The sequence below is a fragment of the Brassica napus genome, chromosome C8 (genome assembly GCF_020379485.1).
Source record: "Brassica napus cultivar Da-Ae chromosome C8, Da-Ae, whole genome shotgun sequence".
NCBI classification, from domain to species: domain Eukaryota; kingdom Viridiplantae; phylum Streptophyta; class Magnoliopsida; order Brassicales; family Brassicaceae; genus Brassica; species Brassica napus.
Genome location: NC_063451.1, coordinates 43,126,478 through 43,150,549, shown reverse-complemented (window position 1 = coordinate 43,150,549; position 24,072 = coordinate 43,126,478). Strand labels below are relative to the sequence as shown.

Here is a 24,072-nt window from a genome sequence, read left to right as displayed (position 1 = left end):
TTGGTAGATACCGTGTCATAATACGTGTTAAACGATCGCTAGACGGTACATATGAGTCTCTAGTGTCTAGTGCCTCAAAGCATCGGGGGATATATATAGTGTGCAATCATTATATAAAAAATATAGTTACATGACATTAAAAGTAATATAATATATTAATTTTTAGAAAAATTAAGAGAAATATAGTTTCATGTATACATGATTAGGGCCTATACGTGATGTTAACTTATAAAAATAATTAATGTTTAATACATTACGATAGATAAACATATAAATTTAAATTTATTTCAAAAAAATAAATAATTAGCAGTTTTAAATACATAAGATAAATAGTAAAAATAATATCTATATATAACTAGACTAGTATTTTAATTTTGAATATAAATGGTTGAGATCTGTTTAGATGTTCGCAATCGGATAATATCCACTTAAATGTTATTATATACGTCTATTCATTTAAATTCATATAATATATTCTATAACATAAAATTATTAAGCGTGACTATTTAGTCGCCGCCTAAACATCTACATATACTGCATTTTATAACACTAAATTAAAAAGGTGAAAGATAAATTAAAGTATATAGCAATTTATAGACTTTCTAATTATGTAAATAACTACAATGACGAAAGTAACTTTTGTGACTCTTTTTGATATAATATGTTATTGTACTTTATTTTCTTTTGATGAAAGTTTATCGGATGAGATTACAAGCAAACTAAATAATTTATTTTCTTTGTTTAATAATAAACTTTAAAATAAAATTAAAATACCAAAATAATCCTACTTTAATAAACATTTTATAAAAATTTATTAGATATAGTAATTGTTTAAATTAATATAGACAATATGGGTAAAAATATAAAGTTGGATTGAAAATACAAAACAACAATCTTTGTAAAATAAATAAAAATCTCAAAACTACTATTTTCGTAGAATATAAAGTATATTTAAACGTAAAAAAAAAACAAGAAACAAAATTATCTATCTCATAACGTGACCATTAATAAAATCATCTATTCAACAAAAAGATCACAAAAATGGATTTTCAAAAAAAATATTTATTATATCTATTTCTTCTTCAGATATACAAATCAACTTTTTACAATTAAATATACATATTTTTTGCAAAAAAACAAGATCTCTCGATAGTTGTTTATCAAAAACAAAAAGCAAAATCTACCAAATTGGGTAACCGGTTGCTCCATATTGTGGTATTTTGGACATGCGACTCGTCAGCCAATTTCATAAAAAACTATACATTTGTTTTAACCCACATGCTCATTTCAAGCCGATATTATATAGTACTAACTAATAAAAAAATAATCAAACACTATCATTACTCAAATCAATACATGCACAAACATTATGAAAGCCGCGTCGAGTCCAAAACCACTATAAAGAGTTCACTAGTCCACATCCACATCCACATTCACATTCACATTCTCATTCAGATAACAAAACAAAGACATAATACTTACTCCCAAAAAATAAAATAAAAGTAAGTATATGCTTTCTTCTAAGCTTGTTTTTTTCTTTTGTTTCTTATCCAGATTCTATACTTTGCTTGCTTGATTTCTGATATCAAGAAAATAAAGTTATTCTTGAAAAAAGACTTAATAATAAGTTAAAGTTTTTGTGATTCCTCAGGCAATATGGAAGATTCAAGCTTTACGGATTTGATGCTGGACACTGACGAGTACTTGATTGATGATTGGGAATCCGATTTCCCGGTGGTACCAGGAGAAACTATGGATCATCAGAACCCGGAACCGGGTTCTGGATCCGAATCCGGGTTCATGTTGATACCCGAGAGACCTACAAAGCAACTGAAAGTCAACTCAACATCTTCTTCTCCATCATCATCTTCTTCTTCTGGTTCGCTCACAACGCCGCAAGTGATCTCGTTCGGGGCTCCAGACCCGAAGATGAACTTGGTCGAGACATCTTTTAACTTCTCCAACCAAGCAAACATGAATCAGAATGCTGGGTCCAAAAGAAAAGAGTGTGGTAATAATGGAGGAAAAAGAGAGCCACATCTATTGAAAGAACATGTTTTGGCTGAACGTAAACGTCGACAAAAGCTCAACGAACGTTTGATTGCTCTCTCTGCTCTTCTTCCTGGCCTCAAAAAGGTCAGAAACCATGTCTTTGTTTTGTTTAGCCCTCAATTATTTATTTTACATATTTATTTAATTTTTTAATATTAGTTTAATTAAATATCTTAAGCAAAGTTCCTTTAACAATTCTAAGCATAAGATCCAAACTTAAATAGAAGAATAAATTTATACTTGCGTCTGCGTTTGCATTTTATAAACCTTTCTTTTTCAAATCTTAAAATGTTTTCTTTTATTTAATTTTCCTCGTAAACAGTTAAATGTTTAAATCTTTGGTGGGTCATGCTCGTCAAATCTTGAATGCGATGTCTTTTAAGGATGATCATAAACACAATCTTTATAATTAATTAGGCTGATAAAGCAAGCGTTCTTGAAGACGCGATTAAACATTTGAAACAACTTCAAGAACGCGTAAAGAAGCTGGAGGAAGAGCGAGTTGGAACCAAGAAAATGGACCAATCGGTTATATTGGTAAAGAGATCTCAAGTGTATGTGGAAGATGATTCTTCATCTTATTCTTCTACGTGTTCAGCAGCTTCTCCTCCGTCTTCTTCTTTAGATGAAGTTTCCATCTTGAAGCAGACAATGCCTATGATCGAAGCACGAGTTTCAGACAGAGATTTGCTGATTAGGATCCATTGTGAAAAAAACAAAGGGTGTTTAGTTAAGATCTTGAGTTCACTGGAGAAGTTTCGTCTTGAAGTAGTCAATAGTTTTACTTTACCCTTTGGAAGTAAAACTCTCGTTATCACCATTCTCTCTAAGGTAAAACCTATATATTTTATATTCTTTTTATTTCATAATAGAAATTTTAGTTATTATTATTCAATTTTTTTAAATAAAATATCATACAAAAAATTAAATATTTAGCTAAATCATAACACATAAAATATTTAATGATTAAATACAAAAGTTACATAGAAAATATGAAACTAACTTACATTTTAAAACATCTATATATATTATATAGAATAACTTATATTATGAAAAGTGTATGTACTATATTGAGTTTTGTATCCAAAAGTGTATTTTAAAAAAAAATCTGTAATACATTTGCAGATGGACAACAAATTTTCTCGACCTATTGAAGATGTTGTGAAGAACATAAGACTTGCGTTAGCGGAATAGTATTGGGCAAAACCGTTACGTTGGTCATCAAAAAGAAACCCGTTACGTTGAGTTGGATAATAAAAGCAGAGAGAGGCATGAGATATGGGATTTGTTGAGTTGTAATAGCTGGATTAGTGTTTGTGTCTGTGTACCCAGTGATGGATGTATCATTGGTTTGATTTGATAATGATGATCGAAGCTTTTTTTTAATTGGCTTCTGAGGAACAAGATATCTCAGCTTGATTATGAATTTAGAACGAAGCTTTAAAATCAAAAAGCATTAATATGACTTATTATTAATGACCTATCTAGATACTTGTCCACGTCTGACCCAGAAAAAGACAGAAAAATTAGGTGGTCCACATATTCTAAAATTGGTTTAAGTTTGGATATCATCTTATGATTTTTATTAATATACATGACATTAAGTGAATTTATGGGATTAATATTCTTAGGGAAGGGACAGACAGGATATCCAGAATATTTGGATAAGGATCAGTCAAATTTGTGAAATTATTACTCATATACAAATCTTAGGATTTTGAAAATTAGAATTTGGATATCTGAACACTCACTGATATCTAAATCCAAATTATATATATTTTTTAATTAAAACTAACAAATCAACAATTTTTATTTCTTAAAAAAAAATATTTTGAAAATAAAATATAATAAAATATTAAAAGTTAAGGAAACTAAAACTTTATTATTTATATATGCAATATTGTATATATTTCAATTAAAGTACTTTAAAAGTAATAATAGTTTCAAATGCTAGTTTGAACATCCAAATTTAAAATTTCACTATTTGGATATACATGATCCGTTCTGAACCTGGATTCCCCTCCCTCCGATATCCATATTTTGGATAAATATTTGGTTTGTATATATGCAATATTACGTGTTCACGTGATAAAAAACCAAGCCCAATGTGCCATCTATTTTGAACATTATACATGAACAAAGCTACTCGAAAATAGAACACATCATTCGTTATTTAGTGTTTACAGGGTGCTTGACCTGGAGTCTAAAATTTTTGGCGTTTTTTATAAACTTCAAAAGTTTTGAATTTTGAAACTAAATCTCTTCTGTGTCCGTTGATAATACTGTTTGAAAGGCGTAATTATCATTTTCAGATAAAAACTCTAAAGAACCACTAAACCACCACCTAGACATCTCTTTTTTCTTTTTTTGCTGATTGAGTTTTCTTCTAATTTAATCTATGGTTCGTCTGCAATTTTGCAGGTAATTATATTATATGAAGAAATATATATTATGTTTATACTGTTATAATTTTTGAATAATAGTTAAAATTTTAAAATTTTAATTTTTAATTTCAAATAATTGGTTAATCAAAAATTTCAGTATATATTTTTAGAAGATCAGTGAGATTTTAGTTCAACAACGTAAACCTTAGTCATTACAAATATTTTTCTTACAGAAAAGAAATATTATAATTAATTTAGATAATTGGATTTAAAATTACTTTATATTTTATTTTAACACGTGAAAAAATCGGGAATACTCTAACTTTCAAGAAATAAAAAATAGAGTTTTTTTATGTAGGACCAATACAATGATCAGATGATTTTATCTTGAAGATATTTTGTAAACGTTTTTGTGTGGACTTTAGAAAGCATAAAAAGCTCTAATAATTTTTTATCTACAAATCTAATTATTTTATATAAGAATATATAACCATTAAAAAAAATTTCAATAAAAAAAGTTAAAGTATTTTATTTAATTATATATAAATAATTGATAAAGAAAAATAAATTGATAAAACATATACATTATTTTTCCGATGCTATAATTATTTACCATAAACCATTATTTGTACTATTACATGTGTTATTTGGTAATTTATATTATATAGTTCGATAGTTACCTTTTATTTTTAGATCTGATTGAAATAAATAACTAATAAACATCAACAACCAATCGAATTATAACTATTTTCTAAAACTTAACCTATTAACAATACATAAGAAAAAATCAAATAAGTGACTTCTCAATTTATACATAGTATGATTTATCTCTTTAAAACCAATGATAAATTTGGTTAATGCAAACATGAAAATATGTATTAGGAAAATAGTAGTCTAAATAATTTCTCTCATAATTTTGTCAAATCACAAATCACACTTTCTTACTCATTTTTATTTAGTGTTTAACATAAAACTTAAATGAGTTAAACAAACAATTCATTCCTTTAAAACATACCCGTTTTAATTAAATCTGATTAATTAATAAAAAATAATTTTAAAAATTTTAAATAACAAATGTTGTTATTTTAGGCATATATACTTAATATTAATGCGAGATCCTATATTATATCAAAATAAAATATTTTAATTTGTGTGCATGTTTCTTAAAATTTTATTATTGTACATTTCTAAAATTTATTATACCGCAAAATATACATCTCATTATTTTTAAATAATTTATCTGACTTGCAATTTACATTATATTTTCTATCTTTGACTTTAACAATTGTAGAACATGTCATTTTATCGATCTTTCTTACTCAATTTATCACAATGTCTTAAAAACACATAAAACTAATTAGTTCACATTTATAGTAACGCAAAAAATACATGCATCTCGACAAACAAATAAAATTAAATACATAAAAATATAAAAGAACCAAGAACGTAACAAACATATTTTATTATTCTTCCCTCCGGTTTTTTATTTATGTCTCCTTAATTTTTTTACTATTCAAAATAAACATGCTAATTTTATTAACTCTAGGAAAAGCATGTTAAAAATATTTTGATTAATTTAATTTTAAATGATTTACTATATAATAATTTTAAATGAATTACCATATATTATAATTTTAAGTGACTTACCATATAATAATTTAATTCATCTGTTTATATTAATAGATTAATTAAATAATATTTCTTGATTAATATAATTTAAATGACTTATCATATAAGTTTTATGTTTTGAAATATAAAAATATTTTAATCATTTCTAAAAGTGATAAGTTATCTATGATATCACATTGTCATTTAAAAATGATGAGATTTTTTTTTAAAATTATATATTTGACAGTTTTGCATTCATTTGAAACATTTTAGAATATATATATAGTGAATGAGTGAGTTTAATTAATATTATTAAGTTTACATTTATTAGTTTTCTGGAATCTATGATTTATTGTATTCACTACTAATATAAATATATTAAAAACCTTTTTTATAATTGTTTCTGTAGTATCATATGTATTTAATTGTATATTATCAATTTATATAATTTAATTTATGATATTAAATTGTTTCTATAAATAAATTATATTAATTCATCTATATTTAAGATGTTTAATTGTATGTTTGGAAATATATATTAGATTAGGTAATTCTAGAGTTAGTTTCGTTTTAAAAACTTTAATTAAATAAATAAAAAAATTAAAAACCATCAACCAATCAAATTATAACAATTAATTGGAAAGCTCTCCTATGAGCGACACGTCAGCAAAAATCACTTAAGTGACTTCTCAATTAATATATATGGGGGTTATAATATTGAGTTTTTGCTCTATCCTCATCGCGCTTCGTCAGCGTTTTGTGGGCCCCACTTTTAAAAAGTGTGAACAAAAGTGTCGAGCCTATGGCTCGAACCCGGGTTATTGAGATATAAACACCAACATTTATACCACTAAACTAAAAGATACTTTGTACATTGATGGCCAAAACTAATATATATTTATGAAGGTGGAAACCCTTGATTCTTCGGTTTTCTCTGTGGGCCGGGCCTACAAGTGTATTATGAGTTTCATTTTTAAATGTGATTAATCACGTTATATGAAAAAACAACAATTATAGTTTTTCTATATTGTAAACTGTTTAACATGAGTTAGAGTTCTTTTCATCATTGTCTCAGACAAGTTCGAGTTAAAGAGTTGCGCCGTGTGTTAGTTCGTAATCTATTTTTTCACCGGTGAACTCTTCATCTCCCCAAAACTCATTGATTCATCTTAGCTCTTTTGTAAACTCTATATATATGATTCTCATCTTGATGAACCCAATATGCATCTCCACAAAACTCATTGATTCCTCTTAGCTTTAACCATCTTCTAGAAAATGTCTCTCTCTGCCTCTCCAGTTCCTCAAACCGGCGTCCCCGGCATCCGTCACTCAACCTTCGAGTCTCTCCGTCTTGGTCGTAGTGGTTAGAGCATAGCCTCTAACCTCCTCGCTTCTGGAATTCCCTGAACTTCAAGAAAGACAGTGAGTTTATGGGAATCACGGTTCTCTTCCTTGATGAAAAGGTAAGTTAATCTTCGATTTGTCATACTTATTTAATATAATTATTTTTAATTGATTTCTTGATTCTTTGTTGAATAATATTATTTGCAGATTCCGTGATTCATGGGTTTATTCCTGCCGGATGTGCTAATCATTACATGCCATCTTTGAAAGCCGGTTCCATTGTGAAAGTTGATCGTTTTGAGGTTGCTAGGTGCTCAAGCATGTACAATATTACTGATCATCCATTCCTCATTCGTTTCATCTCACCAACTATTATTGATGAAGTCATCACGGATGCTCCTGAGATCAATCTCCAGTCATAATTAGATTGTTCGACAATTTCCAAATGATTGCGAACAAAAACCTAGAACTCCCAGGTATATTATCATATTGCATCTGGGTATATATTATGTTTGTATATCATAACTGATATTTAAACTCACAGATGTGGTTGGACAAATCCGTTCTGTCCAGTGCTCTGACCTTACCATAGAAATAACTCGAGTCGTTATCCGTCTCCTCATTGATCTATAAGAAACAATCAACACACAATTCCCTTTATATTTTTATCTATATTGTGCTAACATCAATAATCAAAAATATTTCCTACCCAAAATCTGTGGTCGTCTATTTATCTCCCTTACTTATCTAACTAATTTTACACAGACCTTTATTTTACAGCTTAAAAGAAACCACAACAACTCAAACAATCAAAACACCAAAAACTAGAATTCCAAAAAAGATGAATCATTAATGATCACCTCTTTTTTTTGTCTAATCTTAGAAATAAACTTCAAAACAAATATATCAAACCAATCACCTCAACTAAAACTCAACGACACATACATCGAGTCAGCTAAACAAATACAAACTACACGGCTAGCTATTTAGCAATTTACAAACTTACTTTCGCAATGAAGAAGACAAAGACGACAACCAAGATCAGTGAAATTACCTAAACAAAAAAAGCAGAGCAAGTTACGAACTCTAATAAATACAACTAACAATGATTTCTGTTCACATATTACCCATCAAATAAAAGATAAACAAACACAGCCACACCAGGAGATACAAGAGACAATCCCGACATACACAAAGGCGACAACAACATCTCCACCTGCTCACTCCTCTTGTCTTATAAAAATAACTTACATGCCCAATGTCAAAAGGCCAATGATATTGTCTTCTTATGAGAAATACATAAATTCGTTTAAAACCCATTAAGGTCCAAATACTCAGAACTGTCATTCATTTTATAATTATTTCTACAAGTCTTCATGTATTTGTTTTAAAGGTCTGGTAAGAGCAACACGTTTAAAAATAAAATAAAAACATATAACAAACATAATAAGGATAATAAAAATTATTACTTAATACACACAACTAAACTGGAGAAAAAATATCCAGAAACAAAATGCACTCTCAACAACTTTAATATAATTTATGTACTCTCAATAGTACAAGAAACAAATTAAAAAGACAAACAAACAATAAGTTTCAATGACACAACAAACAACACCACAAACTATTTCTAACACAGTTTAGTCTTTCATAAGTGGAGAACAATGCATACACAGTTCATTATCACAACTCTAACCCTATAACAATAAAAAAAACTTGAAAAACAACTCAAAACGCAAAATTCAAAACTAAAATAACCCTAGCAAATATTGAGATGAAACAAGAACTCTGTCCACAAGTCCGCGCTTGCGCGGGAGAAATGCCCCTAGTATTTAGAAATCCTAACTATTTATTTTATCATTAATCATAGAAAGTGAGAAGTAGCTACTTAAATCATTCCTAAGAAGAAGAAAAATTATATGTAGTCAGTCACAACATCATTATAATCTGAAGCAAAAAATTTTACATGTATGCGTGAAATGTTACCAAAATTATGCACATTTTGGAAAATTGATACTCCTGCACGTTTTACATGTGCGGGACTAGATCTAGTATGTTTTAAACTTCTGGTCTATAAAATGGTTCATATATAACCATTAAAACTTTTGAAGTACCTCTTGTACTATCTAGGTCTTTTTTAGATAGACTGCAACTTATCATCTCAGTTACTTAAAGTATTGATTGGCCTAGTGATAGTGCAAGAGGGTTAGTTCTTTTGTGATGTAACTTCAAACCACATTTGGTAAAGAGTGTTATTTTTTTTTTGCCGACTTGGGTTACTGGAGGAGATTATAAGGATGGGACTAGAGAAGGCAAGACTACTCTGAAGATGCAAGTGGAGTTTATAGATGTCAATAGTCTTCCGTGACTAACTAGGCGACAAAGTCACTGGTGCTGGATGCATTAGTCGTTACTACATAAGGCATGCAGAGTAGTGGGTTACCATGTGGATGCAAGATATGCTGAGATGGAGAAGGATAAACTGAGGGTTTATGTTTTGACGTAGTCGTTGAAGTAGTTGCTGAGGCAATGTGTGTCAGAGAATGAACCAGGAGGCATGCAGAGTGGTAGAGACCATGTGGACGCAAGATGCTGAGCTGGCGTGGGATAAACTTGAGGAGCAAGTTTATACCGTGGAAAGAAGGCAAGAGATTAACTTGGGGAGCAAGTTTATGCCTTAAGGAATATGTGCATTTCAAGAAAAGGAAAGTGTACTTATTGATATGGAAGTTGTCCATATTCATGTTCCTTGGAGAATAGGATTTCAGAAACGTGAAGATCACTATAAAAGAGCTACGGAGTCGTGTGTGTTCCATAAGAAAATGGCTATTATTATAGAGGAAGAGTGAAAATCCCTTAGGGGTGTTCTTGGGTCGTGCTGAAGCTGATGCTGAAGTACTGACGACAGAGAGACAAGTTTGGGTAGATCAAGAATCTTTCAGTAGCAGTTGTTCAGGTGTTAACAGGCTGTGTAAAGCTGATAAGCAAGTCTTGTAATAGATTGTTTAGGCGATTTCTAATAAAGCAATAGTTGGTTGCTTGTATCTATTTTGTCTCTTGATTTATCTTCTGCATTACTCAATTGTGGTGTCATATTAGCACTAACAATTGGTATCAGAGCGGGTCACCTAAGTTACTGGTGTGATCCTGAAGGTGAAGATGTACACGATTGTTCTATGCAGAAGACAATAATGTTGAAGGATGGCTGGTGTGGTCATTGGAAGGTGTGCATGAAGCTGTTGGTTCGAGGAATCAATGATGTTGCGTGGATAGCTATGAAAAATGGGTGGGAGGAGCCTATCATATTTACAGCAGAGGGGAAGAAGCCCAAGCCTAAGGAGCCAAGACAAGGAGTGGTTCGAGAGGTAGTTCAAGAAGTAGTTCGGCGGATGCGTTAGAGCCTGATGCAGTACGCATGAAGAAGCAGACGGGTGTGTCTGTGATGTTTGTATTGACATCTAAGCATCTGTTTTAGCTTAGTATGCAATCAAGCAGGGGTAGAAGTGGTGACATTCTAATCCAAGGAGTGCACATCTCGTGGGGGGAGAAGAACATGGTGATGGATGTCCTGATGTAGATGGTGCTTATCTCGTGGGGGAGAAAAGTATATCTATTATAGAAGATGAAGATAGTGCAACTCTCGTGTGGGAGAATGACATATCAAGTGTGGAAGTTTCCAGGTGAGGAAACGTGGTTGTTGAACCAGAAGAATATTGTGCTTGATCGGCACACAAAGCTAAAAGGGGGAGATTGAAGATGCAAGTGGAGCTTTTAGATGTCAATAGTCTTCTGTGACTAACTAGAAGACAAAGTCACTCATGTTGGATGCATTAGTCGTTACTACATAAGGCATGCGGAGTGGTGAGTTACCATGTGGATGCAAGATATGCTGAGATGGAGAAGGATAAACTGAGGGTTTATGTCTTGACGTAGTCGTTGAAGTAGTTGTTGAGGCAATGTGTGTCAGCTAGTGAACCCAGAGGCATGCAGAGTAGTAGAGACCATGTGGACGCAAGATGCTGAGCTGGCGTGGGATAAACTTGAGGAGCAAGTTTATACCGTGGAGAAAAGGCAAGAGATAAACTTGGGGAGCAAGTTTATGCCTTCAGGAATAAATACATTTCAAGAAAAGGAAAGTGTACTTATTATATGGAAGTTGTCCATATTCATGTTCCTTGGAGACTAGGGTTTCAGGAACGTGGAGATCACTATAAAAGAGCTATGGAGTCGTGTGTGTTCCATAAGACACTGACTATTATTATAGAGGAAGGGTGAAAATCCCTTAGGGGTGTTCTTGGGTCGTGCTGAAGCTGATGCTGAAGTACTGACGATAGAGAGACAAGTTTGGGTAGATTAAGAATCTTTCAGTAGCAGTTGTTAGAGTGTTAACAGGTTGTGTAAAGCTGATAAGCAAGTCTTGTAATAGATTGTTTAGACGATTTCTTGGTTACTTGTATCTATTTTGTCTCTTGATTTATCTTCTGCATTACTCAATTGTGGTGTCATCTTTGCACTAACATACTCAACTCTCTTACTTCTTCACAAAGGTAACACCTTTTGCAATACTCCCTGAAAGCTCTTCTTTGCCTTGTCTAATCCCATCCTGATCAATTTAGCAAGACACCGATATGAACATGGAACAAGATTTCAACTTTTACCTCTCGTATTAGTTCAATGGTCCGAGACCGTACACTTGATCGATCCCACATCATCCCAAACGCACCTTTGATGCGAAGAAGGGAAGCTCAGTGACCTGTGTGTAGAGTGAAACAAAGTTTATATGCAATTCAAGGCTAAAGAAAAAGACTAGAGAAGGGACTGTACATGAGATGCCACAAATCACTCTCAACACCCTATACCCTTGAATTTTTACAGCCTCAGATACGGATTTTTTTTTTCGTATTAGAGTTTTTCAGTTTGGATCTCGGATTCAGTTTGAATCTCATATTTTTGCGACAGCATATGTTTCAAATGTAAATGAGTTCACCCAAAGACTGAATGAGAAGCATTACATAATAGGAATTTGTCTGGCGGGCAAAATGTAGCAATTTTTTGTATTTTTTGAACCCAGTTTGTTAGTTGGGATATTTGTGCAGACTGGACTTTACTTGGGTTATTGTTGTTGTGTGAGCAAGGTCAGGCTAGGATACAAGCTGATCAAGTATATGCTTCAGGGCTGACGAGTATATAATTTTTTTAGGGCCAATGTTCAAATTATTAGGTAACCGAGATGGTTCATGCAGTTGTTAAATGATTTAACTCCAAGCGTCCCTGATTTGAATTGCTGAGTGTTCATTTTTTTAGTTAATATTATACTATATTATTAAAGTTATGGGCTAATTTTTTTTCTTTACTTCTAGTCTAGCAAATGTCATGCCCGGCCCGGTGTGTGAGTTATCCGAATAATATATGAAAGAGGTTTATAATTTCAAATTCTGGTCATTTGAAATACGCACAAAATCTGGGACCTCAAAAACTTCTACCTTCTTTAAAATGCCTCTATGTTGCTCTATCACGGAATTATGCATCATGCCTTCCATCATTTGTCCATGTTTATTACGGCATCATTTTAGTGGTTGAATATTTCTCATTAAGTGGACTTTGTAAGAAGCACATAATGAATTGTAAGTTGCATAACCATCATTAATGCACACAACTTAATTATACTATATTCTATATGGTTAGTTTACGTAGATCCAGTATCTGGAGATGTACAAAAAAGGTTTAGCTAACACCCTTCTATTGAGTCATTGTGTGATATGAACACATGACAGGGACTGGTGTTACATTAGAGTTATGAAATGTGTTCTCCCGCAAATTCTTTATTCAAGTATATATGTGAATCATTACAATGCTAATTGTTGGGGGCACGAATTAACCAGAGAAAGCAACACGAGTCACAAACAACAAAAACACACAAAGATTTGTCAAGAACAAAAGAAGAAGACAGAAGTAGTTGGAAATAAATATAGATATCATTTAGAAAATGACAGCAGGATTGGGAGAAGCAAAGGCAAGCAGTTCTGGGTTTTGTTCGAATGAAAGCATGTCTTCTTCAGAAAGTGTCACCCACGCTTCGATCCCTTTAAAGTCATTGGAATCTAAGAGCATCGTCACCAATTCGAGTCGAGGAGCCACGTTTCCGACGACCCAAACAGGACATCCCTTTCCAAAATTAGCCTCATAAAACGGCATCCTGCACCAGCTAGTCACCGCGTACATCGAGTCGCCAGGCTCATTGCTTAACTTGGAGTAATCATTAAACATTTTAACTAACAATTTAGAACCGAGCGCCGTGGTGGTGGACCCATCATTTTCTTGAACAAGACTGGTCAACTCCTCCCCCCGTTTCCGTAACTCCTTAACCGTTTCTTGAATATCGATCTCCTCGCCTTTTCGACTTGAAGTCATGCTAGTGTGGATGAGATTTCCTATTAGGTTCTCCGACAGTAAAGAAGGTATCTTAGTGCGCAAGTTAGCAGGTTGAAACAGCACTTTCGTAGACGTTGTTGTCTCGGATGCAGCAGCAGCACAGACACATCTCCATAGAAGAGCAGTGACGCACTGGACCCGAGTAGGCCGTGGTTGTGCGACTTTGGCCTTGAGCTCATCTATCTTTGACCCACTGAAAACGAATCTCTTAGTCACACCTGTTATTTTAGGTTTGTGTATCTCAGCAACTTTGAAGGCGTCATGAAGTGGGGGTGGTGGGTATACGTTTATCCCCGCGAACTCAGGTTTGCCCACCGTGCCGTCCTCTCCTCGAGCGGTCGCAGCCCAGGCCCGTATGAAGGCTGACAAGGAGGCTGCGTCTGCGAGCTTATGGGACATGCAGATCCCGAGGGACATGCCTCCACATTGGAAGTAACTCGCCTTCACGAGCAGAAGAGGCCACGTTATAGAGCCCTCGCTTGTTTTAGGGACATGGTGGAGAGGAAGCAGAGTTTGTTGAATCTCATTTGAATCTGGGGCGGGGGAGTTGAGAAAGGCAGAAAGTGTAGAGTTGCCGAGAGTGGCTTCGATGAATATGGCTCCTTCGTCGTTACAGTCGACAGCGAGACCGTTAATTCTTCCGGCAAAAGGGTAGAAGCTGGTTAAGGTTTGGGAGAGAGAATTCTTCAGTTTATGGGTGGTTTCTTCTGGCGGGATTGAGGGATCGTTGGTGTAGAAAAGACATGCGTATGTGTACACTGACTGCATCCTGTAATCAACAGTGGAAAGGTGGAGAGTACGGAGAGATTGTGGAGTTGCCGAAGAAGGTTTTATGGTTTCTACACTCATCTTCTCCATTGAACTTTTTTTTTTTTGCTTTGACCTCTCTCTCTCTCAAGAGTATTTTCTTTCTTATTTATAGAGTACCTGCAATTAGCTGTTATTATCTTTAATTTAAAGATATCAAGTTTATATTTTATAAATATTTTACATATATATATATTTGACTTACAAATTTATGTATGGTAAACATTGACATTTAGATTATTTTTTCAAGATACAAGTTTTTGAAAAAAAAAAAATTTGAAAAAAGATACAAGTTTGGATCCGGGAATATTTATGGTGATCGGAAGAAGAAGTTGCAAAAGAAGATATGGATCCATTGATCCCTTTTCCAGATAACCAAGATGAAAATTCGTGAGAAATTTGGTCAGTAGGTTTTGGATTCATCAATCCGAATTACATCGCAGATTTGAAATTTTGTCCCACCAAAATTATATATTGATTATTTTCTTCTAAATACCCAAGCTGTATAAATACTACTTAGTTACAAAGGGGGTTATTGGTAGTTGGTATAGGTGATGTCCACAGTCCAATTTATTTCTAAAGCACCAAATTCAGAGCAATCAAGCTTTAATTTTTTTTTTGAAACCACAACTCTTGAAATAACCTACAGCTGTACAAGTGCTCTGAAGAGCCAAATATCCAAAGCAATTTTTTAGTGCTTTCCATAAAATTCTACAGCAATAAAATCTAAAGACACAGCAAAAAGTTTACAGATTTTTTTCTACAGCAAAATTTTTAAAGCTACAGCCATTACCAATTAAACCCAAATTTTAGGTTTCTACGTTTATTTTTCACAGACTTCTTATATATTAAAACAGAAGTCACAACTTTGATTCATGTGTGTTTTTTTAAAAAAATGGACCCTCAATAGAAATCATTTATCATTCATTTATTACTAATATGTCATTCTTAATATAACATCAACTCCTAAAAACCCGGATTGGTTAACAAACTCACTTTGATTCATGTGTGATATTTTAATTTGGATCATCATTTAAATTTTATATCAAATGTATTTCCTTAATGCTAATATATAATCTTTTAACTACTTAAATCATAATATAATTTGATATCTTTTAATTTAAAATATAAATATAAATATTTAATTTTTTAACAAATGTGTTGAAAAACATTATAACAATATCTTAATTATCAAAAATTGTATATATATATATATATTTTCACTAATTTTGTAATTAGTAATGAAATTAATGTTATTATAAATTAATATATATATACTCAGTTATCTTATATAAAATGAAAAAAATATATCAAATTTTACTATTTTATAGTTATATCTATCATTTTAAAAATAAAACATTGTATTTAACTAAATATGATAAAATTATTTTAAACTGATAAATTAATATATTTTATTTTCACAAACATTAAAAATTTATGCTAGAAATATAATATGTTGGTAGAATGAGTTAACATTAGTAAATTAGATAATTCATGTATAAAATTAACTTATCTTAAATTTATATATATATATATATATATATATATATATATAGTTATTATCTTAAATGTATAAACATAAAAAAAATATTGATAAAGAAAATCTAGCGCTTTGAATTACGGATCAAGATATAATAATTGAATAAAAAATAGTGTTAAAAAATATATAATAAAAATACCAAATATATGTGATTATTTGAAATACTCAATTAACTTACGGCATGAAAACTATCAAATTGTTATATTTAAAATAATTATATATAAATATTTAAATATATAAGTAACTTAAAAAATATATTCTAATTATGTAAAAATATATATAAACATGAAAATTAATACCCGCACGGTTGTGCGGGTCCAAATCTAGTTTGAGTATTAAAAGATTTAGGAATGTAAAGGTTTTGGAAACGTCTGCAAATATATTTATATATGATTTATTAATATGTGATTATGTGAGTACAAGTATTTTCTTCTTTTTGGTCTATCTACAAGCTAACAAATAACCACCATTCAATGTAAGTAAACGAAATAAATAAGAGTTAGACATCAAAGTTAAATAAAAAGTTCAAAATACACAAATTTAATACTTAAATATTAAGTAGCTTAACTAATGATAAAATTATAACTACTGGTCAAATATTAATAACATCATCTTTAATCTCATTTTCTTAGCTTCACTAAACATAACGTCTTCCAACTCAGATTCATCCAGAGAAAAATTTTCAAATTAAAATCTACCAAGATTAATTTCATGAATCAAAATGATCACCTCCAAAGTACCATATATGATTGGGACCATCTTTATAGCAAACAAATGTTGTCAAAAAAAAAAAGACTTCGTCTAAAATTAGTATACGCAAATGCTAAGTCTTGGCTCTTTGCAAAATATCCCCATTTTATTTATTTATTTACATAAGCTTTTTAAAAATTAAAAAAAAAAGTTTCCTTTGCATTTTCAAAACATAATCGAGTTTTGTTCACATAAAATAATACGAATCATATATTTCTATTAATATTCTTTTTGTTTTTAATAGATGACATTTTAGAGATTTTTTTTAGATTACAAATTACTTTTAAATTTTAATTAATATTTATTAATTTTATGCTATGTGACTTTTTATATTCCGTAGATTATTTTTCTGTTGATTGAATTATCATCAGTTAGATAGTTAATGATGATTTTCTTAGTAAATTTCTAAAATTAAATATATTTTTTAATCTGTTTGCACACTTTCAAAACGTCAAATAAAAAATTTGGAAAGAGAAGTCTTTAAGTAGTTCAAACTTTCACACCAGCAAAGGATTAAAAAAAAACTGAAAAATAAATGGAGTGGTCCATACCTTTTTTTATATTAAATGACTCGAGTATATTTTTGTTTATTCTTTTGCGATTGATTTTTCTTTTCTTTTTTATAAATCTGTGATTTGATTTTCGGTGATTCCAATGATTAATTAAGGACGATATCCAACTTTTGGCACAATAAAAGTAAACATTGGGTAGTGGTAGATGAATCTTGTAAATCCATTCAAAATTATCTAAAGTAAATCACACACTTAAATTACTCTATTTTTCCTTTTCATTATTTTTCGTGTTAATTTTTCATTAATTTTGGTGATCAAACGTCGAAAGGGTTGACATAGATAATCTCTTCTTGTGTGTTTGTTAGAGTACATATATTGCTAATTTGTATTTCTTAATTAAAATCTACATTCTTTTATTTCGAATATAATTAATAATATCAAAGAATATTTAAAAATGAATTTATAACTAATATTTAGAAATATAACACAGCCAATCCGAAATGTCACAAAATTTCCAGTGCTTCGGAGATTATGGGTAATTATGTTTTTATTTTAGAAATAAATAAAATTAAATATTTTTTTAATCTGTTTGAATAAACCTAAAATGATAATGAAACTGAAACCGAAGGAGTAATATATTGAGTTTTTTCAGTTAAAAGATCATTTTTTCAACTTCTAAATTAATGTTAAACAACGATTATGAGATAGAAATTTTTGATGAAGTAAATTAAATAATAACAAACTTGGAGAATAAGCTAAGAGGTGATCGAATCGCATACAGCTAGACAAATTAATTTTAAATAGTCATAGAGGTTTGTCTTTTTTTTTTTTTTTTTGTAAGCTAAAACAACTCTATTTTATGCATATACATTTTTTTCATAGAGGTTTGTCTTACTTGGTGATTATCTATGTGTTTTGCACGATATTGTTTTTAAAAATGTAACATACACTATTAAGGAAATATATTATTTGGCATTAATGCATATATGATTCTATCTTATTTGGAAATATATTATTTGGCATTTGTTCACATGGAGCAAATGATTTGCATATCAATATGCGTGTATCGCGCTTTCCATGTGTTCCTCTTATCGCCAGCCTGTAGATTTGTCATTATTTAGTTTTGGGAACTAACGAAGAAGATTTCAAACAATAAATAAAAGCAAATTGCAATTAACATAGTGAAAAGTGTATAACGAAGTAACCTGTGTTTGGTCGGTAGGTGGCCGTTCCACACAAAAATGGACTGCGATTGTAGTATGAGTAAGAGGTCGGTGGTATTGGGCGAGTGCTGGAAACTCGTCTTCATAAGATTAGTAACTCAAACTTCCTGCAAGAAAAAGACTAACTCAAACAACATTTATCTGCCAACCGGTAAGGAGCCGGTGGGAGTAAAAAAGCCATCAACAGATCAGATATGTGACCCACGACCATCCCACTATCAACCATATAATTAAGCTTCTCTAATTCCAAGCTGATTTAAGGAGCAACACCTTAAATTAAACTATAAAGATAACTACAATAGGGAACTTTAATCAAAATATAAATATAAAAAATTCAAATAAGAGAGACTAATTTTTTTTAAAAAAAAAATTAAAATTACTAATATTTATTAAATATACAAACAGTTTTAAATATAAAATAAAAATAATTAAAATCACAAAATAAATAAAAATGTGAATTATGAAAAATTAGTATTTTACTATTTTGTAAAAATAAAAATATGAAAATTATAAAGATTCCATTCAATCTTCATAAGTGCTATACTTTTTTTTTCCAAATCATAGCATTTTTTCATAGATTAGACCATTACATAAATTTGTTGAAACCCCTTAATCAATGGGTTTGACTAAGAATTCAATAATAGTTTTGTATCAGAAAAATATGAGTTTCAAATCCTAAAGAAGAAAAATTAGGCATAATACTTAAGAAAAAGTTTACACGAGATCTTCAACATAATTCAAGAAGTACCTTTAGACATAGATCTCATACGTTCAAGCTTGGTTCAATCAGACGTAATCTTTATAAAGCATGTAAAATTATCGGCTGTAAAACCGTCTATTTAATGTTTTTCATAGGTTTAATAACATTATTAACCAACCTTAAAAAAACCATTACATAAGAAAACTGTACACTAAAAAAGTATTATACCTCTATTTTCATCTATGTATTTCGCAGGTCCTAATCTATTATAATGATACATATGAATCATGTTATTAATAATGTTTTTCCGCACAGCACGAATAAGTTCTATTCTAATTATTTCTTATTTTGAAGATATGTTAAAAATGTAAAGAAAATGAGTAATTACTCAAATGCCGCAAAAATGGTTTTTTGGATAAATCTGCAACACACTCTTTGAAATAATTAAACAATTATATTATTTTATATTATTTTATATGATTTTATCCTAACATACCACAAAGGTTGAAAATGAATTTTAATTAGAAATTAAAATTGTTTGTGTTTAGTATTTTGCACTTTAAGTTTAATTTAGAGCTTTAGGGTTTAATTTTTTGATTTTTTTTTTTTGAACACAAACTTATCATTCATTATCATTAAACAACGTTAGGTAGGGGCATTAAGGCAAGCTCAGCAGACAACCCCTGCTTTGCTAACCCATCTGCAACCATATTTCTCTCCCTGGAGATCCAAACGAAAGAGCTAATCTCAAAAGATAGAGCCAAAGTTTTGATGTCTTCTACAATACCGTACAAGTCGGCAAAAGTAGCTTCAGACTTCACAGCTTTAATTTTTTGGTTTAATGTTTAGTTTTTATTGTTTAAATTAGTTTGGGTTCAGTTTTATGGTATTTTTGGAAAAACATTATTCTAATGGTGGTTTTTGGAAAAATAATACCTGTGATGTTACATTTGGAACATATAACTTCTTCTAGCTGTATTTTTGAGAATTATCCAAAAACTATTTTGGTTAAATGATTTTCAAATTTAGAGGTGTAAAAATAAAGTTTACAAGAGCCTTTAGTAGACCCAGTTTTAGAAACCTGAATATTACAAACCGAAATGCAATTTATTTATTCACATATTTAGTTGAAATAGAACCAAATGCAGTATTACGGGTTAAACGAAAACCAGTTTGGTGGTCGGCGTAACCAGAACCATGATAACCGAAAGTTATGGCCTTGAGGTATGGAAGGAGCGGATGATGATGACAAACGAGAATGAGATGAGGAATCTATGTGGATCTTTCAACTTGTTTCTTGTGATGGAAGGGCCTTGGTATAATAGGTGAGTGCCCAGAGAGTGAAAATGTTCCTATAGGTTGGATAATGTAGCAACAAATTCATCTTGAACACTCCCATTATTTCCTGCATAGTTTTGGCAGAAATTTGTCATGCGTATGAGCAATGAACTCTGGAATATGATTGAAAAAGAGAAAAGAAAACACACAAAAACAAAACTCACACCTGTTGTGGGAAATCACCGTTCTCCAGCTGTGAATTAATCAACACCTTAGCAGCGCGATGAACCGGGCTTGGGTTCCTCTCCATCTGAAAATAACATTTTTTTTAATAAAGAACTATAGGAACTAATAAGTGTGTAGCAAATACTCCTTCTATTCCCGAAAGTAAGATGTTTTAGATTTTGTACTTGTTCCACAAAGATAAATTTTCTATATGTTTAAGGTATTTTTTTATACTTTTAAGAAACATTAAATGAAAATATTTGAATTGATTAAATTCCATTAGTGTAAAGTTATTGGAAAGTGTATAATAAAGTTAAAAAAAAATTAAATTATAAATATTTATTGAATTTTTAATAATCGTGAACAATTTAGAAAATTTTAATTTTGGGAAGACAGGGAGTATATATATATAAATATAAATATGTCATTAATATTAGTGCTGGTTGAGTTTCACTAACCTGACCACCCATAATTAGACCCATCATTGCTTGTGCTGTATTCACAACATTCGTCTTGTTTCCTTCCAAAGGAGTATATTTCTGCATACCACCGTACCATTAATTAAGTCAGGATATAGAAGTCATTCCTTGTGCTGTATTCACAACATCTCACTTTTTTGGGCCAGCAAATTATACATATACTTTCATTGTTGACATTTTATTAAGAAGAATAAGAGTTTGAGAGATTTTTGTTTTTACCTTAATCGGGCAAGAGAGATAACTCTCACCCCATCCACCTTCTGCATTTTGTGTATCTAGTAGGAACCGAACTGCTCTACGGATAGCATCACAGTTACTGTAAGTCTTGCCTGCGGCAACGAGACCTCGGACCGCATTAAAGGTTCCAAAGATGAAGCACACGCCCCAATTTCCATACCATGAACCGTCTGGCATTTGGAAACTCTCAATGTATTTGATTCCCTTTCTTATAAAACTCTCGACTTCTTCTTTTCTGTGGCCTGGAAACATTTCCAAGAACCGAACCAGCGCTACTATTGCAGACCCTGTACATTCAAGATACCTAAAAGATATCGGATATGACGACACAGTTCAGTTTTTTTCAAGTAAGGCTCCGACCCAAGATTTTTTTTAAATTAGTAGAAAAATGTAAGAGTTTACTCTAGCTCGACGACTGTGTCTTTGTTAAGAACTAAAGAGTATTCTTATTACGAACCACCCAACCGCCCCTCCTAGTCTCTACACACAGAGTACTAAGCCAACTCTTGAATCTCACAGCTCGAGATCAAGCCACAAATGATTCTCAACAGAACGCCCCCTCCGTAACTGGCTAACGAGCCTTTTCTAATGCAAGACTCGTGAACAATATTATTGATTACTTAAATGAAAACTCTAGCAACTAATGCCAGCTCAGCTTTTCATTTAACTGTCTCCTTCCCTTTCTGTTGCTTTTTCTTCGACACATACACTCTTAGAGGCATATCAATACCCCCGGATGAAGAACCAGCTTGTCCTCAAGCGAAAATCTTGGAAACTGAGACTTGAACTCAGACAGTCGCATCCAAGTATTCTCATGAGACGGCATATTCTTCCATGAAACCAATACCTCCAAATGCCCTTCCATATCATACCTCGTACTCAATAAATCCTCCGGCTCAACTACAAACTCATCCTCCTGCGATAGAACTGGTGGTAAAGGAGTCACAGTACACCCCTGTCCGATCACTGGTTTCAACTGTGAAACATGAAACACTGGATGCACTTTCGAATCCACCGGTAAACGCAACCTGTAAGCTACTTTACCAATTCTCTCCAACACTTCAAAAGGACCGTAGTAACGAGCTGCCAGTTTCTGAGATAATCGACGACTCACTGACTGTTGTCGGTACGGTCTCAACTTCAAATACACCTTCATTCCCACTGAAAACTCCAAGTCTCTTCGATGCTTGTCCGCGCTGTTCTTCATAACCTCTTGAGCACGTAAGAGATGTTGTTTCACATCAACCAACATCGCATCACGTTCGCGTAGCATCGTCTCCAATTCAAAGATCTTAGTCGAACCTTCCTCAAAACGCAACAAGGGTGGAGGATCACGTCCATACACCATCTTAAATGGGGTACACTTTGTCGCCGTATGATGTGATGTATTATACCACAGCTCAGCCCACATCAAAAACTTGCCCCACGTCTTAGGATGAGACGATGCAAAGCACCTCAAATACGTTTCGAGACATCGATTCAACACCTCTGTTTGCCCATCAGATTGTGGGTGAAAGGCTGTGCTGAAACGCAATCGAGTACCTGAAGCTTTGAAACATTCCTTCCAAAAATTACTCAGAAAAATCTTATCACGGTCAGAGATTATCGATTTAGGGAAACCATGGAGACGTACTATCTCCTGAACAAACTTCAATGCCACGTCTGACGCTGTGAAAGGATGCTTCAAAGGAATAAAATGTCCATACTTACTGAGACGGTCAACAACTACAAAGATGACATTAGAACCCCTCGAAGATGGCAACCCCTCGATGAAATCCATCGAAATATCCTCCCATATCTGAGTTGGAAGCTCAATAGGCTGTAACAAACCAGCAGGAGACAATGTTGTATACTTGTGAGTCTGACATATCTCACACGCTGCCACATAGTCTTGTACTTGCTTCCTCATATTAGGCCAATAAAACATAGCTCTAATCCTCTTCAATGTTTTCAATACCCCTGAGTGACCTCCCAATAATGAATCATGAAACTCACGCAGCAGAAAAGGTATATGAACTGAGTTCCTTGGTAAAACCAGCCTCCCTTTATAGAACAACCTTCCTTGAACTACTGAATAGCCCTCCACTTTCGTCCCTTCTTGAGAAACCTTCGCAATCATCTCCTGAACTTCATCACTCTTATCCACCTCCGCAAATATATCCTGCGCCTGCAATGCTGCTGGTAACGTCAGTGCAAAACAACGGTATAACACCTCTGTGGCAGTGTAGTGGACAATCCTTGATAACCCATCCGCCACCTTATTTTCAGAGCCAACCTTATATTCAATATCAAAGTCATAGCCCATTATACGCGTCAACCACCTCTGATAATCCAAAGTTACTTCTCGTTGCTCCAAAAGATACTTAAGACTTTGTTGGTCAGTACGCACAATGAATCTTCTACCCAACAAATAATGCCTCCATTTTTGAATTGAAAGAACAATCGCCATCAGCTCTCTTTCATAAATTGGTTTCAATTGTTCCTTGTCTGTTAAGGCATGA

The 24,072-nt window shown here is 32.0% G+C and overlaps 3 protein-coding genes across 4 annotated transcripts; 1 reads left to right on the top strand and 2 right to left on the bottom strand.

Annotated features, from left to right (window-relative positions):
• The first annotated feature begins 1,371 nt into the window (after positions 1-1,371).
• Positions 1,372-3,478, top strand: LOC106412047 (transcription factor NAI1-like). Of its 2 annotated transcripts, none has more exons than XM_013852932.3 (4): positions 1,372-1,502; positions 1,652-2,136; positions 2,470-2,883; positions 3,178-3,478. In XM_013852932.3, exons 2-4 carry the CDS (start codon positions 1,657-1,659, stop codon positions 3,244-3,246), a joined length of 963 nt encoding a protein of 320 aa, XP_013708386.1. In that variant the 5' UTR covers positions 1,372-1,502; positions 1,652-1,656; the 3' UTR covers positions 3,247-3,478. The 2 variants fall into 2 exon arrangements, with proteins under 2 accessions (XP_013708386.1, XP_022564231.1); XM_022708510.2 differs by having other exon boundaries at positions 1,373-1,502; positions 1,635-2,136.
• A 9,889-nt stretch (positions 3,479-13,367) lies between these two features.
• On the bottom strand, positions 13,368-14,678 carry LOC106414376 (BAHD acyltransferase At5g47980-like). Its single transcript, XM_013855046.3, has one exon. It carries the CDS (start codon positions 14,676-14,678, stop codon positions 13,368-13,370), a length of 1,311 nt encoding a protein of 436 aa, XP_013710500.1.
• Positions 14,679-20,365: 5,687 nt separating this feature from the next.
• On the bottom strand, positions 20,366-22,485 carry LOC106414241 (seco-amyrin synthase-like). Its single transcript, XM_022707831.2, has 4 exons — positions 21,554-22,485; positions 21,314-21,394; positions 20,857-20,940; positions 20,366-20,757 (listed from the first exon to the last, which is right to left on the bottom strand). Exons 1-4 carry the CDS (start codon positions 21,821-21,823, stop codon positions 20,638-20,640), a joined length of 555 nt encoding a protein of 184 aa, XP_022563552.1. The 5' UTR covers positions 21,824-22,485; the 3' UTR covers positions 20,366-20,637.
• Positions 22,486-24,072: the final 1,587 nt, after the last annotated feature.

Excerpts from the sequence above, each read along its gene's own strand:
- LOC106414241 (XM_022707831.2), bottom strand. The coding sequence starts at position 21,823 with ATGTTTCCAGGCCACAGAAAAGAAGAAGTCGAGAGTTTTATAAGAAAG. Across the intron at positions 21,395-21,553 it reads ATCTCTCTTGCCCGATTAAG|AAATATACTCCTTTGGAAGG; the intron begins GTAAAAACAAAA and ends GGTGGTATGCAG. Across the intron at positions 20,941-21,313 it reads GTCTAATTATGGGTGGTCAG|ATGGAGAGGAACCCAAGCCC; the intron begins GTTAGTGAAACT and ends TGTTATTTTCAG.
- LOC106412047 (XM_013852932.3), top strand. The coding sequence starts at position 1,657 with ATGGAAGATTCAAGCTTTACGGATTTGATGCTGGACACTGACGAGTAC. Across the intron at positions 2,137-2,469 it reads TTCTTCCTGGCCTCAAAAAG|GCTGATAAAGCAAGCGTTCT; the intron begins GTCAGAAACCAT and ends ATAATTAATTAG. Across the intron at positions 2,884-3,177 it reads TTATCACCATTCTCTCTAAG|ATGGACAACAAATTTTCTCG; the intron begins GTAAAACCTATA and ends ATACATTTGCAG.
- LOC106414376 (XM_013855046.3), bottom strand. The coding sequence starts at position 14,678 with ATGGAGAAGATGAGTGTAGAAACCATAAAACCTTCTTCGGCAACTCCA.